Genomic DNA, 13,940 nt, shown 5'->3' with positions numbered 1-13,940 from the left:
AGGCTAGAGAGGCTCAAGCCACTGACCTGCACCAACATCCTCCTGATCTTTGTTTTGACCTGCATTGTGTCCTGGTCTCTCTTCTTCCTTTGTATCTCCATAATTTACAGGCTGGTCTTTCATGGAAAAAATATGGAAATTGATCTAAAATGGTATTTTCTTATTTATATTTTTTTCATCATCACTTATCACCTCTAAATTAAGTAAGCACCTCCATGGGAGCAGGGACCTGGTCTAGACTGTCACTTGCTATATCTCACTGTTTAGGTTGGCCCCTGATGCCCTGCTAAAGTTTATAAACTATTTGTAAAAGATTCAATAAAGAAATTGCCATGACACCAAACAGGCAATCCTCTTACTTCTTTCTTATTACACAGGTGATAGCTCTAAAAAGCAGATGTGTTACTCAGAAATAGCCCTGTGATTTAAGGCAATGCTTTCTTTCCTGTCTGTTTTCTCCCATTCCCCTAACAAAACCTTGTGATATGTGTGGAATGTTCCTGGTACTCAAGGAAGGCTAAAGTAGGACACATCTAAATTGGAGCTAGAAATATTTTAGTTCAGCTCTTCATAGCTTTGATCTCTGGCTTTAGGAAAAATGAATTCATTTCAATCTTGAATTAAAAAAGCATGAAATAACCAAGTTTTTTTTTTTTTATGCCAGGTCAAGAGCACTTTTTGTCTCTCCTACATATACTGCAGATTTAATTCAGGAACCAAGCTGTTCTGCAGCCCCATTTGAAAGTATCACCAATAGTCAGAGCCATTTTAGTTAGCTTTGAAAATCCACCCTTCATTACGCTAGCTCCCTAATGTTAATGATGATGGCTGAGATGAAAAGATGCTGGTCCATGATCCCTGTTGACTATAATTAGAGGATGCTTTGGACGCCTATTCTCAGAGAAGCAGAGCACTTTGTAGAGCAAAGAGTTGAAGGCAACATGGGCATTTTTTTTTTTCCTCTGACAATTTGTTGGGGGCTGGAGAGGATGACAGAGAATCCTAGTTAATGGGGCAACAGAAGAGAGAAACATGCCAGGGATCCCTTGGCTCATCAGACAATTCAGAGAAACTAAATATTACAGAAGTGTTTTGGCTCAGGAGCTGGAGGAAAGCTGCCAAGTTGTGGAGACATTCTCCAGATACCCTCCGACTGCCGGGCAGCCATAGAGGCCACAGCTGACCCTTCCCGGGCACAGTTCCTATCATCACCCAATTGAAAGGGGGAAGCACAACACACTTGGCTAGCAAACACAGAGGCCCTTTATTCTATAAATGAAGAATAAATACAGATAAAAGATAAAAGAAGATGAGCACTACTTTCACAGAGACCCCGTGCTTGCTAGCAATTTGGCCTAAAGCAATTTATTGTTAATTATTCATGGAGATAGAGAAGAGACCAGCCAAAAATTCAGAACTTTGCTGAACATGTTCAAAATATAAATCTAAAGAAAAGAATCATGTTGATTACTGCTTGGCCTCTTCCTGTTTACATCTGTACATATAGCATTATAAAACACAAAGATACAGGGATATAGCAGTGTTATAAATATTTGGAGGATGTTCCACGGCACTAGAAATCAATATAGAACATTCATCAGAAAGAAAAAAAATAGACAGGAGAGGAAAACTTATTTGCCAATACAGAATGTGCTTGATTATCACTTTCATTTGTGATATTTCATAGCTTGGTTCAGAAACCTTAGTGCAAGTGAAAGCATTTCTTTTTTTACTTCCTCAGGAGTGTGTCACTGTAAATGTACAGCCACAGTCTTGATGTCTCATCTCCTGGGTGAACAAATCCATGCTGTTCTTTGTAATAATGTACATATACAATATTGGTTAGACAGAAGCCACACACACCAGCTACCAAAAAGTCTTCATTTCTATCTGGGTAAGGATGGAGAGTTTTGTATAAAGAGTTGCTGCTCCATCACATCCCAATATTCCTATTGCTAACAATATTTCTCTTTCATTTTGTTGTTTGGGATTCTCTCTCTCTCTCTCTCTATATATATATGTGTGTGTGTGTGTGTGTGTGTGTGTAAAATTTCTTTTTACAGATTTAGGATGCTGTTTGTGTCTGATTTAAGAACTCTGTGTATCTAAGAAAGAAAGAAAGAAAGAAAGAAAGAAAGAAAGAAAGAAAACTGTGTATCCCTAAACACATAAATACATAGCAGGAATTGTTTTTCAAAAACTTTTTAAAAACTTCAAGATACATAGTAATTTCCATAAATATCATGAAACTGGAGTTGGTAACCATGGAGTATGGGCATCCATGTCTATGCAGCATCTACAGCTGAGGAAGGAAGGATCTTACTCCTTTCTTGCTTGCTTTGGCTCTCATCCAACTCCTACTCATCACCTCTTCATAAAGTCACCTGAGTGAACTTTCTTTGATTACATCCACTTTTCAGATGCTGCCCAAACTTTCAGAATAAAGAACACATTCCTTAGTATAATTTCAAGACCCTTCATAATCCAACTCAGGCCAATTTTTCTACTATATTTTATGCAAGGACTTGAGGTAGTCTGTGATTCCTCCATCCATTCCAGCATCCAACCACATCCATCCACTTAAAAATCTGCCATATGCAGGCCAAGTTCTAGGTGCTGGGGGTACAATGGAGGGGTTGCATAAGAGATATGTTTCCAGACAGAGACAACTAAAGAAGTACTACAATGGTAGGGGTCATGTAGGATGCTGTAGAAGGAATAGAAAGGGCTTCTAACTCAAACTTAGCTGGGGTGGAATAGTCACTTGTAGCCTCCAAGGAAAATTAATATCTCAGCAGAGACCTAAAGGATAGAAAGGAGCCAATCGGGCCAATGGTGTAGTGACTGGAAATCTGGGGGAGAAAAGAGTTCTCCCAATGCATTGTAAATGGGAACACTTTTAAAGAACTATAAGAATTTCAGAACCATAATGCAGGATTATTTTGCAGAATGAATTATTTACTGTTACCCCAGGGTGTCCTTCACTCTTCTGTTCCTGCCCGTAGGTTGGGAGTACAAGACATTCTTCTCATTGCTTGCTGGATGAACTACAAAGTCATCATTTTACCGTCTCTCAGGAATATCCCCAACCACACCCTCACCACTGGAGAGACACTTCCACAGTCTTTCCTTTGTGCCCTGTGGTATTTATTCCATACTGTGCTTACACAGTATCTCATTTGACCTAGTCATTAGCTATTTTTGACAACTTCTCTCAGCCCTGTATGCTTTGAAGTTAAGAGTTTTGTCCTTATCTTGTTTTTCCAACTTTTGTAACAGAGCAAGACACACAGCGGATACTCAAAATTTTGAGTAAAAACAGTGGAGATAGTTAAAATGTTGTCTTTTGTTTCTGCAACCCATCTGCAAGTGCATTGGTCTGTGTTATAAGATAAGCAATCTTCTCAGGACACGTTCTGCGGAATGAAATGAATTCTAAGACTTCCAAGGAACACATGGGTGACTCATGGGATCTTTATCTCCCCCAGATAACACAGAAAGGCAACAGTGACAGAACCACAACCTGGCTTGTTTAAAAAGGTCTCCACAGACCATGCAGTCTTCTGGGGAGAATAATTAATTATACTGGAGTGGAGACAGAATGGAAAGAAATGCAAATATTTGATCCCCTTTTGAGTAAGAGGATAGAGGCTTTTTTAATGTGCAAAGCCAGCATGTTTTAGGGAATCTTTGGAGACCTGGCCCATCAGAAAAGAAACACAAAGAACAGCAGCAGAGGAGCTCCTTTTCTTTACAATATCTTCTTTTAGAAAAAAGTTTTCTTTTCGAATTAAAGGAAAACGTAAATTATAATCAGCAACCTTCGTTAGATCAGGAGGATGCTAATAAAAACCTTCTCCTCCTTCTTCCTCTTAAAGAATCATGAAGCAGCAGGGAAGGCAAGGAAAAGAAAGAGGGCAGTGATTTAGGAAGGCTCAAGAAAGAGAAAGAGAAAGTGAGAAAAAGAGAAAGAGAGCAAAAAGAGACCCATGAAGACAAAATGGTGTTAGTGCCCAAGAGAAGTGGTATGTTTTGCCATTGTGGGCACTGGAAGAAACCCCACAAGGTAAAGAGGGAAAGGATCCCTGTAGTTATCCTGCTATAGAATGGATACATTGCAAAGGGAAAATATTCTCTCAGAAAATGCAGTTCACTTAAGTACACTTGGATTGTGTTATTATTTTACTTATTAATGGTAATGTTCTTCTCTCGGAAAGCTCTGGTGCCATAATGAAAAAAAATATGCTAATTATTATAAAAATACATGATCTCTTCAAAAGAGGAATATCAACAAAAGAACAGACCAGATATATGGCTTAATTTGCATTTCATGGCTATATGTTTGAAATTGTACTGCATAATTTTTAAATTATGTGGAAAAACACCAAACCCTCAAAGAGACACATGATTTAGCCATCCTTCCTGGCACAAACCACTCTCTTAGCGCGTTTTACAACTGAAAAACCCATACCTTCTACAGTTGCTCGCTTGGGCTGAATGGTAATGGCTCCTTCTGCAATATCTTCATGCTGATGCAGTGGGTTGATTTTGGATCCCCAGCTGTCTGATCCTACCCAAAGAAAATGGCCCACTTGGTCAGCTCTCTTGGCTGCTGCAAGGATCTGCCTGTGAAAAAGAACATGAGACGTTATATTAATGATAAGGAGCAGCTGCTAAACATATATGTATTAGTAATGAAGCAGAAGAAAAGCAAGCTACCAGTTCTCAAAAAGTAAGTAGTCAATGGCAAAAAAAAAAAAAAAAGTATGCCTCAGGATTTATATCTTACTTATATAAAGAAATCTTAAAAACCACTAAGAAAAATAATCAAAGCAGCTTGAGGAAAATACACAAGAAACATTGAAAGTCAAAAGAAAAAAGGAGAAATATAAATAACCAGTAAGCTGGAGATAAATATTCATATAGATTAGAAAGGAGGAAAATATGAATTAAGGAAAGATAATCACATTTGGTTCTCATGTTGGCCAAAAGATTTGTTTTGGTTTGGTTTGGATTGCGAGTTTGGGCATGGGGCTGGAGAAATGAGTGCTTGCATTCATTGCTGGTGGTGTGTATAATTTCTGGAAAGCAACAGGCCAATATAAATTAAGGGTCTTAAATTATTAAAATAAACGTGTATGTTATACTTGAAGATTTTACAGCCCATATTCATAAATAAAAATAGTACACAAATAAAAAGAGCAACAAGGCAAATAAAACAAAAGGAAACTGATCATTCATAGTAAAGTTATTAAAAATTTTTTTTGAAAGAAGTAGATAAGAGGTAATTGTAGATCAGAAGAAGCTACAACTAAAGCTCCTTTGGTGGGCTGTACCACAGGAGTAGCGGTTTCTTTGTTTCTCAAGACTTGGAGATACTAAGTACCACAAAGGTACATGGCCAAATAAAAGAGAATCAGTTGAAAGGTTGTATATAAAATAGCAAAACCTTAGGTTTCTTTCTTTTTCTTCCAGGCAGAAAATGGAATGGTAATTTAGTAATAAAATTTTAAGGAATAGGTTCTGCTATTGTAAACATCAAAATACCAGAAGGTTGTGAGTTAGAGATGGTGAGCTGAAGGTGAAGGGAAGGAAGGTAAGTGAAATTTAGCACTAAGTACTGAAATGGTAAGATCCTCTACGAAATCCACACTTCTGCTGACAGAATGTTGGAAACTAAGGGAGTGTCACCGGAGGTAGAAAATAACTTCTCTGGAAAAATCTGGACCCCCCTAGAAAAAGAATTCTATATACTGACATAGAAAGACCCTCTAATGGATGGCAATTTGGATGTCTGACCAGTCCGCCAAAGGTCTGAAGTCTGAAGGGACAGGACTCTGCTGTTTGCATCAAAGTATTTCCAGTCATATTTTGATTTTTTAATATGTGCATGTATAATTTTAATAAAAATCAATGTAATCAATTATTTGTACCCTTGACCTAGAGATATTATTTCTACTAATCTGTCCAAAGGAAATGATCAAATACTCTCCAGAAACATATGTTCATTACTGCAGACAGCCTCAGTGCAAAGCAGCAGGGAACTGTCTGAATAAATGACAGGGAGGATAGACTGGGAAACAATTAGAATATACTGAGTAAGATTTCCACAAGCACTTGTTAAAAAGAAAAATCAATTTAAAAAACTGCAAGAGATTATCCAACTCATATATAAGAAAAAAGCTGCCTAGATGTTGCTTGTATGTGTGTATATACACACAGGAGTATAAAGCCATCTGAGAGCACAGAAAAATAACGATAATACACAATGTATTGTTAGCCTAATATTTCACCTGGAAGACACTGCTGAGATTGAAGAAGTTGCAAAGGTGGCCAGAAGCCAAGTAAAACATGAAAAAAGACAAAACTACATAAATGCAAAAAGTGGATGTTCACTTTAATATAAATGGAAAAGTGTGGGTTTATTGACAATGATAAACAAGATTAAACCATTTAAAAATACTTACGGCATCAAAAGTGACATGTGAATTACAAAAAGTGGGAGATAAAAAGCAGGAGATTGTTTTGGGGGAAAATCTATGTATGTTTAGAAAAAAGTGCTGGCAAACATTAACCCAGAATTTTATGCTATCTCTGAGTATTGGGATTGTAAATTTTATAGGAAATTATTTAACCTTTATTTTTTTCTAGATAATCAGGAGACAAAGTAAACTTAATGGCTCCTTTCAATAAAGAGCAACAACAACAAAAAAAACTTTTCCTTTTTCCAGTAGATAAATAGTAGCTAGGTATTATTTTTATAATCAGAATAAAGTATTTCAGAAAAAGGATTCACCCTTGTCTTAAATCCAAATTATCGTACCCATGACTTACTTCGCATTTATTTTAGCTTTAAAATATAGACATTACTGTCTTCTCACTGCCATTCTCTTACAAAGTATTTGAAGTTAATGTTCTAAAAAATCTCAAATTTCCCATTTACAGTGTAAATCTTCTGAAAAAAATAAATAATATAACACTGTGAGTTAACAGTACTCTTCAGACATCCATGTATTTAAGATCATGTTTTGGAAGGAAATTATATATGTACTTAAATTTTATCACTGTGCTCAAGAACTATTTCTGCTATCACTGCTATGAATCACAATATGCAATAATATTCAGCACACAAACCCCAAAACAAAAGAATGAGCATACTTATTGTGCAGATTGCATGCAGTTTTACATCCTAAATTAAAACTTCACATTACCTACAAGTCAGCAGTATTAAAAAAAAATTAGTCATCAGAGCTATTTGTGGTAATTTTTTATGTGACATGTACAATGTATGTGGAGATAAACACAAAGCCACACTTATCAATGTATTACATATTGGAAAATATATAAAATATTTATGAAATAAGAAAGATATCAACAGAGATGAATAAGATACAAGAAAGAAAAAAAAAAAAAAACAGCAACAACAACAACAATACAATGACCCAAGAGTAATATTATGAAAACAAAATCTTTTAAACAACTATAACTCAAAGTGTAGATGAAAAATGCCCTAAGAGCAACACTAGAGAATTTTTAAGGAGAGAAGTAATACATTTAAGGGGTCACCAGAAACAGTTTCATGGAGAAGGGCATGTTCAAGTTAGATTTTGAAAAACAGACAATTTCAACAAGTAGAGAAGGAGAGAAAAAACACCATGAATAAAGGCCATGGGAGGAGAAATCAGGACAGGACTGTGCGGGACCAGAGCCATGTATTCTGGGTGTGGTAGTGGATGAGTGGAAGTGGGGTCTAAATGTTAAATTAGGAACACATTCTAAAGCATTGTGAAGTCCAGACAGAGAAGTTTGTATTTAAATTATTAAATAGAGTTCATTAGCATAGTGACTTTACTCATTCATTTATTCAATACTGTTCCTTGAGCATTTACTCTATACCGAACACCATGATAGGAACTGAGGATACAGAAGGAAGTTAAATGAGGCATCAGCTCTGCCCCAGAGATGCTTAGGGACTTGCAGAGAAGGTGGACACTAAGCAAAGGATCAAGTGATGTAAAATAACATCAGTGACATTCACTATGAAGAATGTGCCAAACCTGCATTGTGTAGAGACGTCTTCCTTCAGAAAGCCACACTAGAGATGCACCATTATGAGAAAGTAAGGCAGGAAAAGCCTTCCAGGTGTGTGCGAGAGAGCACACAAAGACCAGGAATGAGGAAACACAAAACGTGAAGGAGCAGGGAATGAAATAGGTTAAGAACGGTAGGACAAGGCTGGATAACTACAAAAAGAGCTCAGAAGGATTTTCATTTGGAAGAACTGAGGCTCAGAAGTTGGGAAGCAGAAGGGGGCAACTGTGGGGCAACTTCCCAAAGTGACACAGTGGGCATTAGTAAAACACCACACACCTATCTCAATGTCAGGTTTCATTAGCTGTCAGTTGAATAGTCCTGCTACCTGTGATCAGAGCTGAATACTGGGAAAATGATGGATGGGTTCAGGGGCAGCATTTAGGGGGCACGTGGAGGAGAGAGACACAGAACTAGGAGGCTCGTGATGAGGACAATGCAGTAATCCAAGCAGGATGCAATAATGGCCTGGGCTCTTAAACTTTCTCTTAATAAATGATACCCACCTTCAAATTAAGTATTATATTTTATCTAAGACAAATACTAAATAACTCCATACAGTTTGTTCACATCAGTGGAGATGTAAACTAGCATAAACTCTTTGGAAAACTATAATCATACTGGGACACACCTTGTCCTGGAAAAGTCTTTTCTGGGGATTTATGTTAAAAACACATAAGTAAATATATGAAATTATGTAATTCCATATTAACATATAATTGTGTTATATTAATATTATATATCCAACTCCTGCATAGAATGTTTATATTAATATGATATATTTGTATATTTATATGTGGGTGCACAGATTTTTGTAAAAGGAAGTTTACCACAGTGTTATTAATGATTGCAAAAGTCTGTAACCAAATGTCAGTCAATAAGGGAGCATTTAGATAAATGACAACATGCATGTAAAATGAAATTCTGCCTAGCTATGAAAAGACTGAAGAGATAGGTACTGACATTCATAGACATCCGTGATAAAATAGTAAGTAAAGGCTAGCAGGGAAGAGAACAAGATGTACATACAATATGCATCATTGTGCAAAGAGATGCAGACTGTCTCTAGAAGAATATTCAATAACCTAGTCATTAGCCATTGCATCTAAAGAGAACTTGTTAGCTAAGGGCAGGATGAATGGCACTTTTTTTTTATAACCTAGATTTTTTTTTTAATTAATTTTTTATTTTTTATAAACATATATTTTTATCCCCAACACCAGTCAGAATGGCTAAAATCATCAAGTCAGGAAATGACAGATGCTGGCGAGGATGTGGAGAAAGGGGAACCCTCCTACACTGTTGGTGGGAATGCAAGCTGGTGCAGCCACTCTGGAAAACAGCATGGAGGTTCCTCAAAATGTTGAAAATAGAACTGCCCTATGACCCAGCAATTGCACTATTGGGTATTTACCTTAAGGATACAAACGTAGTGATCCAAAGGGGCACGTGCACCCGAATATAACCTAGATTTTTAAAATAGTTTTTTAAGCAGGTGTAATTGCTGTTTATTTTAAATAAATAAATATTATGGAACAAGGTGGTAGTGGGCAGAGAAGAAATCAGGCACATTTGTTTCTGTCTTAGAAACACATTCTGGGCATGTTATCTTCTAGAAACAAAGGTTAACTCAGCCTGGCTTGGCCAAGAATGCAAAGAATGAGGAAAAATGGGGAGTCGAGATACCAGTCGAATTTTTGTCTCCAGGGAGGATTGAGGTAAGAAAAGAGAGGAAGAAATGAATTAGAGACATACTGGTAGACAAGGTTGGTTTGGAACATACTGGGTCTAAAGCGGTAGCAATACAGCCAGAATTATATGACTTTTTTTTTTTTTCTTTCCTTTTACATTAAGAGGAACCGTTCTTTGGATAAAAGTCTGTTACATTTGGATATATTTTTAATAAAAGAATCTTTAAAAGGTCTAGTGGTTTTCTCTTTTTACAAGTAATTGAATACATTTATTTTGCTAATAGAGGGGGAAGACATGACAGCAACACAGTGCTGCTTCCATAGTTTGCTCTAACTACTCATGTAAGGGAGAAAGCACGAACAGACTTTGCCACTGTGTAATTATAGATTTGCTTCTGTGCTATCTTTTCCCCTTTCTCTGCCAGTATCCTGATCTTTCTGTCTCCTAAAGTTGCAGCATGCATATTAATGAATTTCACCAGTCATCCTTACTTTATATCCTCATCGTTGGCAAAAATCACGACGGCCCTGGAGTTGGGGGTGTCCAGGAGCTGTTTGATAATTCTATCAAAGTCAATAGTTCTGTCTTTGCGTTCTTGGGGGATTCTCACGGACTGTGCAATGCAGAGCCCACCTGTTTAAGAAAAGAAAGCAGAGTGTCAATAAAGTTCCCTCAGACATACCAAAGGAACCAGGGTGAGTAGCTGGGGAGGAGAGAATTTTGAATTCTGAGTGCGCAGCACTCCCTTGGTGATCTGAATGAGGAAGCCTTAAGATGTCATGCCAAGTCCTGAGCCGTTATTCATACTTGGTGCACCTTCCATGACATTGCACAGCCTGATTTTCTTAGCACTGCACTTGTAAAGGACTAATGATGCCCAGGAACACCAGTGATATCAATTGTGGGGAAGTAGATTTAGGCTGACAAACTGGGTGGGGGAAGGTCTTTAAAATGAATGCAATATAACCACAAGAAAACTGCAATCAATACACTACAGTAAAAATGTACTGAAAGACATAAAACTCAGGTGAATTTCTGTGGCTTTTCTGGTCTTTGCATTCCCAGGACTTTTTTCACCTTCATAGTCATCCCAACTTTTAAAGGTCAGAGTCAGTGGAATAAATCTAAAAATAAAACTACAGCAAGAACACCAACGACTGTAAATCAGAGCAACAAACTATGAGTGACCACATACAATGTGCCCAACCTTCAAATATGTGTTTTATGTATATTATCCCATATTAAAATTTCTTAAAGTTATTTAGTAATATGTATTTTTGGTTAGAATGTAAGGGGATTAAATAGAAAAATAGATTTGTTGACTCCAGACTTCTCAGATCTGTGATGATATTAATTATCATTACAAATTTCAAGACAGGGTAACATGTAGCAGTTTACTAAGCAATTGATATAGTCCTCACTACCTCACCTCTTGCTTAGTAGCAGCCCCTGGATCTAGTATTTATAAAATACACTTTAAAAAAGGCTGATATAGGTGAAAGGGGTAGAGGGAATACTTGTAGAAAGGTAACAAAATCCATCCAATAGACAGAAGACCTAGAGGCCAAGACAAATGGATAAACTTGTTCTTGTAATGTGCTGGGGAGGTAGTTATTATCAAGCTTACACCTCGAGCATGGACAGCTGGGTGAATGGTACTCGGCTTCCACAAACAGAAAACTATGAACTCTAATCCAAAGTTGAGCTCCATTACACTTTTAGCTTGATTAGTGTTAGTTCTCTGTAAGTGGCTCTTAATTTTCAGTTATGCATAAAATCTCTAATGGTCATTTTTCAAAATGTAGAGTTCCCAATAACATTGTCAACCAACTTGACCTAATTAACATTTATAGAACAATCCATAGGACAACAGAACAGTATACATTCTTTTCAAGTGTAAATGAAACATTCATTAACCATACTCTGGGCCATTAAAAAAACAATAATAACAAATTTAAAAGCATAGAAATTGTACAAAGTATGTCACCATGCCTAACAGAATCAGACTAGAAATTAATAACACTTGGAAATTTGAAAACACACTTCTAAATAACTTGTGGGTCAAAGAGGTATTGTCAAGGGAAATCTGAAATATTTAAAACTAAATGAAAATGAAAGTGGAACATACAAAATGTATAGATTACAACTAAAGTGGTATTTAGCAGGAAATACATAATCATCAAATGTTTATGTTAGACAAGAGACAGCCAAAATAGAAACCTAAGCATCTATTTAAGAAATAAGAGGGAAAGAGAGCTAACTAACTACCCTCCCAAAAAAGCAGAGAGGCATGATAAAAGAGCAAAAAACAATGAAACAGAAATCAGAAAAAATAAGAGAGAAAAATCAGTAAAATTAAAAGCTGCTTCTTTGAAAAGATTAATAAAATAGATAAATCTCTAGTCAAAGCTGACAAAAAGGAAAGAAGTCACAAATTATCATGTCAGGAAGAAGAGGAGCTAACCTTACTGACAAATCCCACAGACAGCAAAAGGTTGTAAGGGAATATTATAAATTATTTGATACCAATATATTTAGCAATTTAAATGAAATGAATGAATCTCTTGAAAGACACAAACTATACAAAATGAGGGCAGAGTGGATAATATTAATAGTTCTCTATATATTAAGGATAACAAATTCATAGACACAGACACACACTTTAAAAAAAAAAAAAAAGACCCAGGCTCACATGGTTTCACTGATAAATTCCACCAAACAGTTAAGGAAGAAATAAAAAATGATTTATATATAATTTCTAACTGAAAATAGGAAAGGGGAGAAAATAACTCATTTCATAAGGTTACTATTACCCTAATACACAAATCAGATGAAGATATTATTAAAAAAAGACCAATATCATTTATGAACATACTTGCAAAACTCTTAAGAAATACTAACAAAATAAATCCAGCAATATACAGTAAATAGTAATATATCATACATAACCAAGTGGATTTCACCCTAGGAATGCAAAGTTGATTCATTATTTTAAAATCAAGCATTATAATTTATATATGTTTAAATTAATAAGAAAAACCATATAATCATCTTAATACATATGGAAAAAGCACTAAACAAAATTCAATATACATTCATGATAAAAACTATAACCGAGGATTAGATGAGACCTTTCTAAGCCTAATAATAGGCATCTACAAAAAGCCTACAATAAGCATCACATTTAATAGTAAGAGATGACAAAGCAATTTTGTCCTATCTTAAAACTCTTATACAGCATTGTACTGGATGTCCTTGTCAGAGGAATAAGGAACAAAAAAGAAAAGTAAAGAAATAAAAGACAAACAGCTGGCAAAAGAAAAAAATAAAATTCTCTCTATTTGCAGATGACATGATTGTCTATGTAGAATCTTCTAGAATTAAAAGGTGAGTTAAGCAAAGTTGTGGGATATAAACTCAAAATACAAAGGTCAATGATATATCTACAGATCAGCAAGGAACAACTAGGATTTTAAAGGAAAAAAATATCATTAACAATATCACCTAAAATGTGGTGTTTATGTATAAATCTAACAAAATATGTAAAGGAGCTATATTCTAAAAACTATAAAACATGGCTGAAAGAAATTTTTAAAAATCATTTATATAAACTCTCCCCGATTTCATCTCTAAATTCAATGCAATGTTAGTCAAAATCTCAGCAAGCTTTTAAAAATATGTATCAATAGCTAATTCTAACATTTATACCAAAAATGAAAGGAACCAGAGTAGTCAAAACAATTGAAAAAGAGCAACAAAATCGGTGAACTTGAACTACGTAAATTCAAGACTTACTATCAATCTCAACCTGCAGCTGCAGTAATCAAGACAGTGTGGGATTGTGAAAAGGAAAGACACTTAAGATCAATGGAACAGAAAAGAGGTCCAGAAATAGACCAACACAAACATAGTCAACTGATTGTTGGCAAAGGTGCAAAGACAATCAGTGGAGAAAGGATATTCTTTTCAAAAACTGATGCTGAAAAAAGTGATATTCATATATAGAAATAATCTTGACAAATACTTCATGCTGCATGTAAACATTAACTTCAAATGGATTGATAGACCTAAGTCTAAAATATGAAACTACTAAACATTTAGAAGGAGAAAAAGGGAAATCTGTAGTGGTCTTAGCTTTTGTAGAGTTTCTGAATATG

General features: G+C 35.7%; 1 protein-coding gene across 6 annotated transcripts in view; it reads right to left on the bottom strand.

The window, feature by feature from the left end:
• Positions 1–13,940, bottom strand: part of GRM7 (glutamate metabotropic receptor 7) — an 888,308-nt gene that overhangs the window by 440,049 nt on the left and 434,319 nt on the right. For all 6 annotated transcript variants that reach the window (XR_004281484.1, XR_004281485.1, XM_032325977.1 and 3 more), the window contains exons 3-4: positions 10,275–10,416; positions 4,472–4,626 (exon numbers count right to left, since the gene is read on the bottom strand). Coding sequence is in view for 4 of the 6 variants with exons in the window: in XM_032325977.1 (XP_032181868.1) it covers positions 4,472–4,626; positions 10,275–10,416 (297 nt within the window). In the remaining 2 variants the exon portion in view is untranslated. The remainder of the gene's footprint in view (positions 1–4,471; positions 4,627–10,274; positions 10,417–13,940) is intronic.

Source organism: Mustela erminea, chromosome 1 (assembly GCF_009829155.1).
Source record: "Mustela erminea isolate mMusErm1 chromosome 1, mMusErm1.Pri, whole genome shotgun sequence".
In the NCBI taxonomy this organism is placed as follows: Eukaryota; Metazoa; Chordata; class Mammalia; order Carnivora; family Mustelidae; genus Mustela; species Mustela erminea.
The sequence above is the reverse complement of the archived record's forward strand: the minus strand, read 5'-3'. Positions and strand labels throughout refer to the sequence as shown.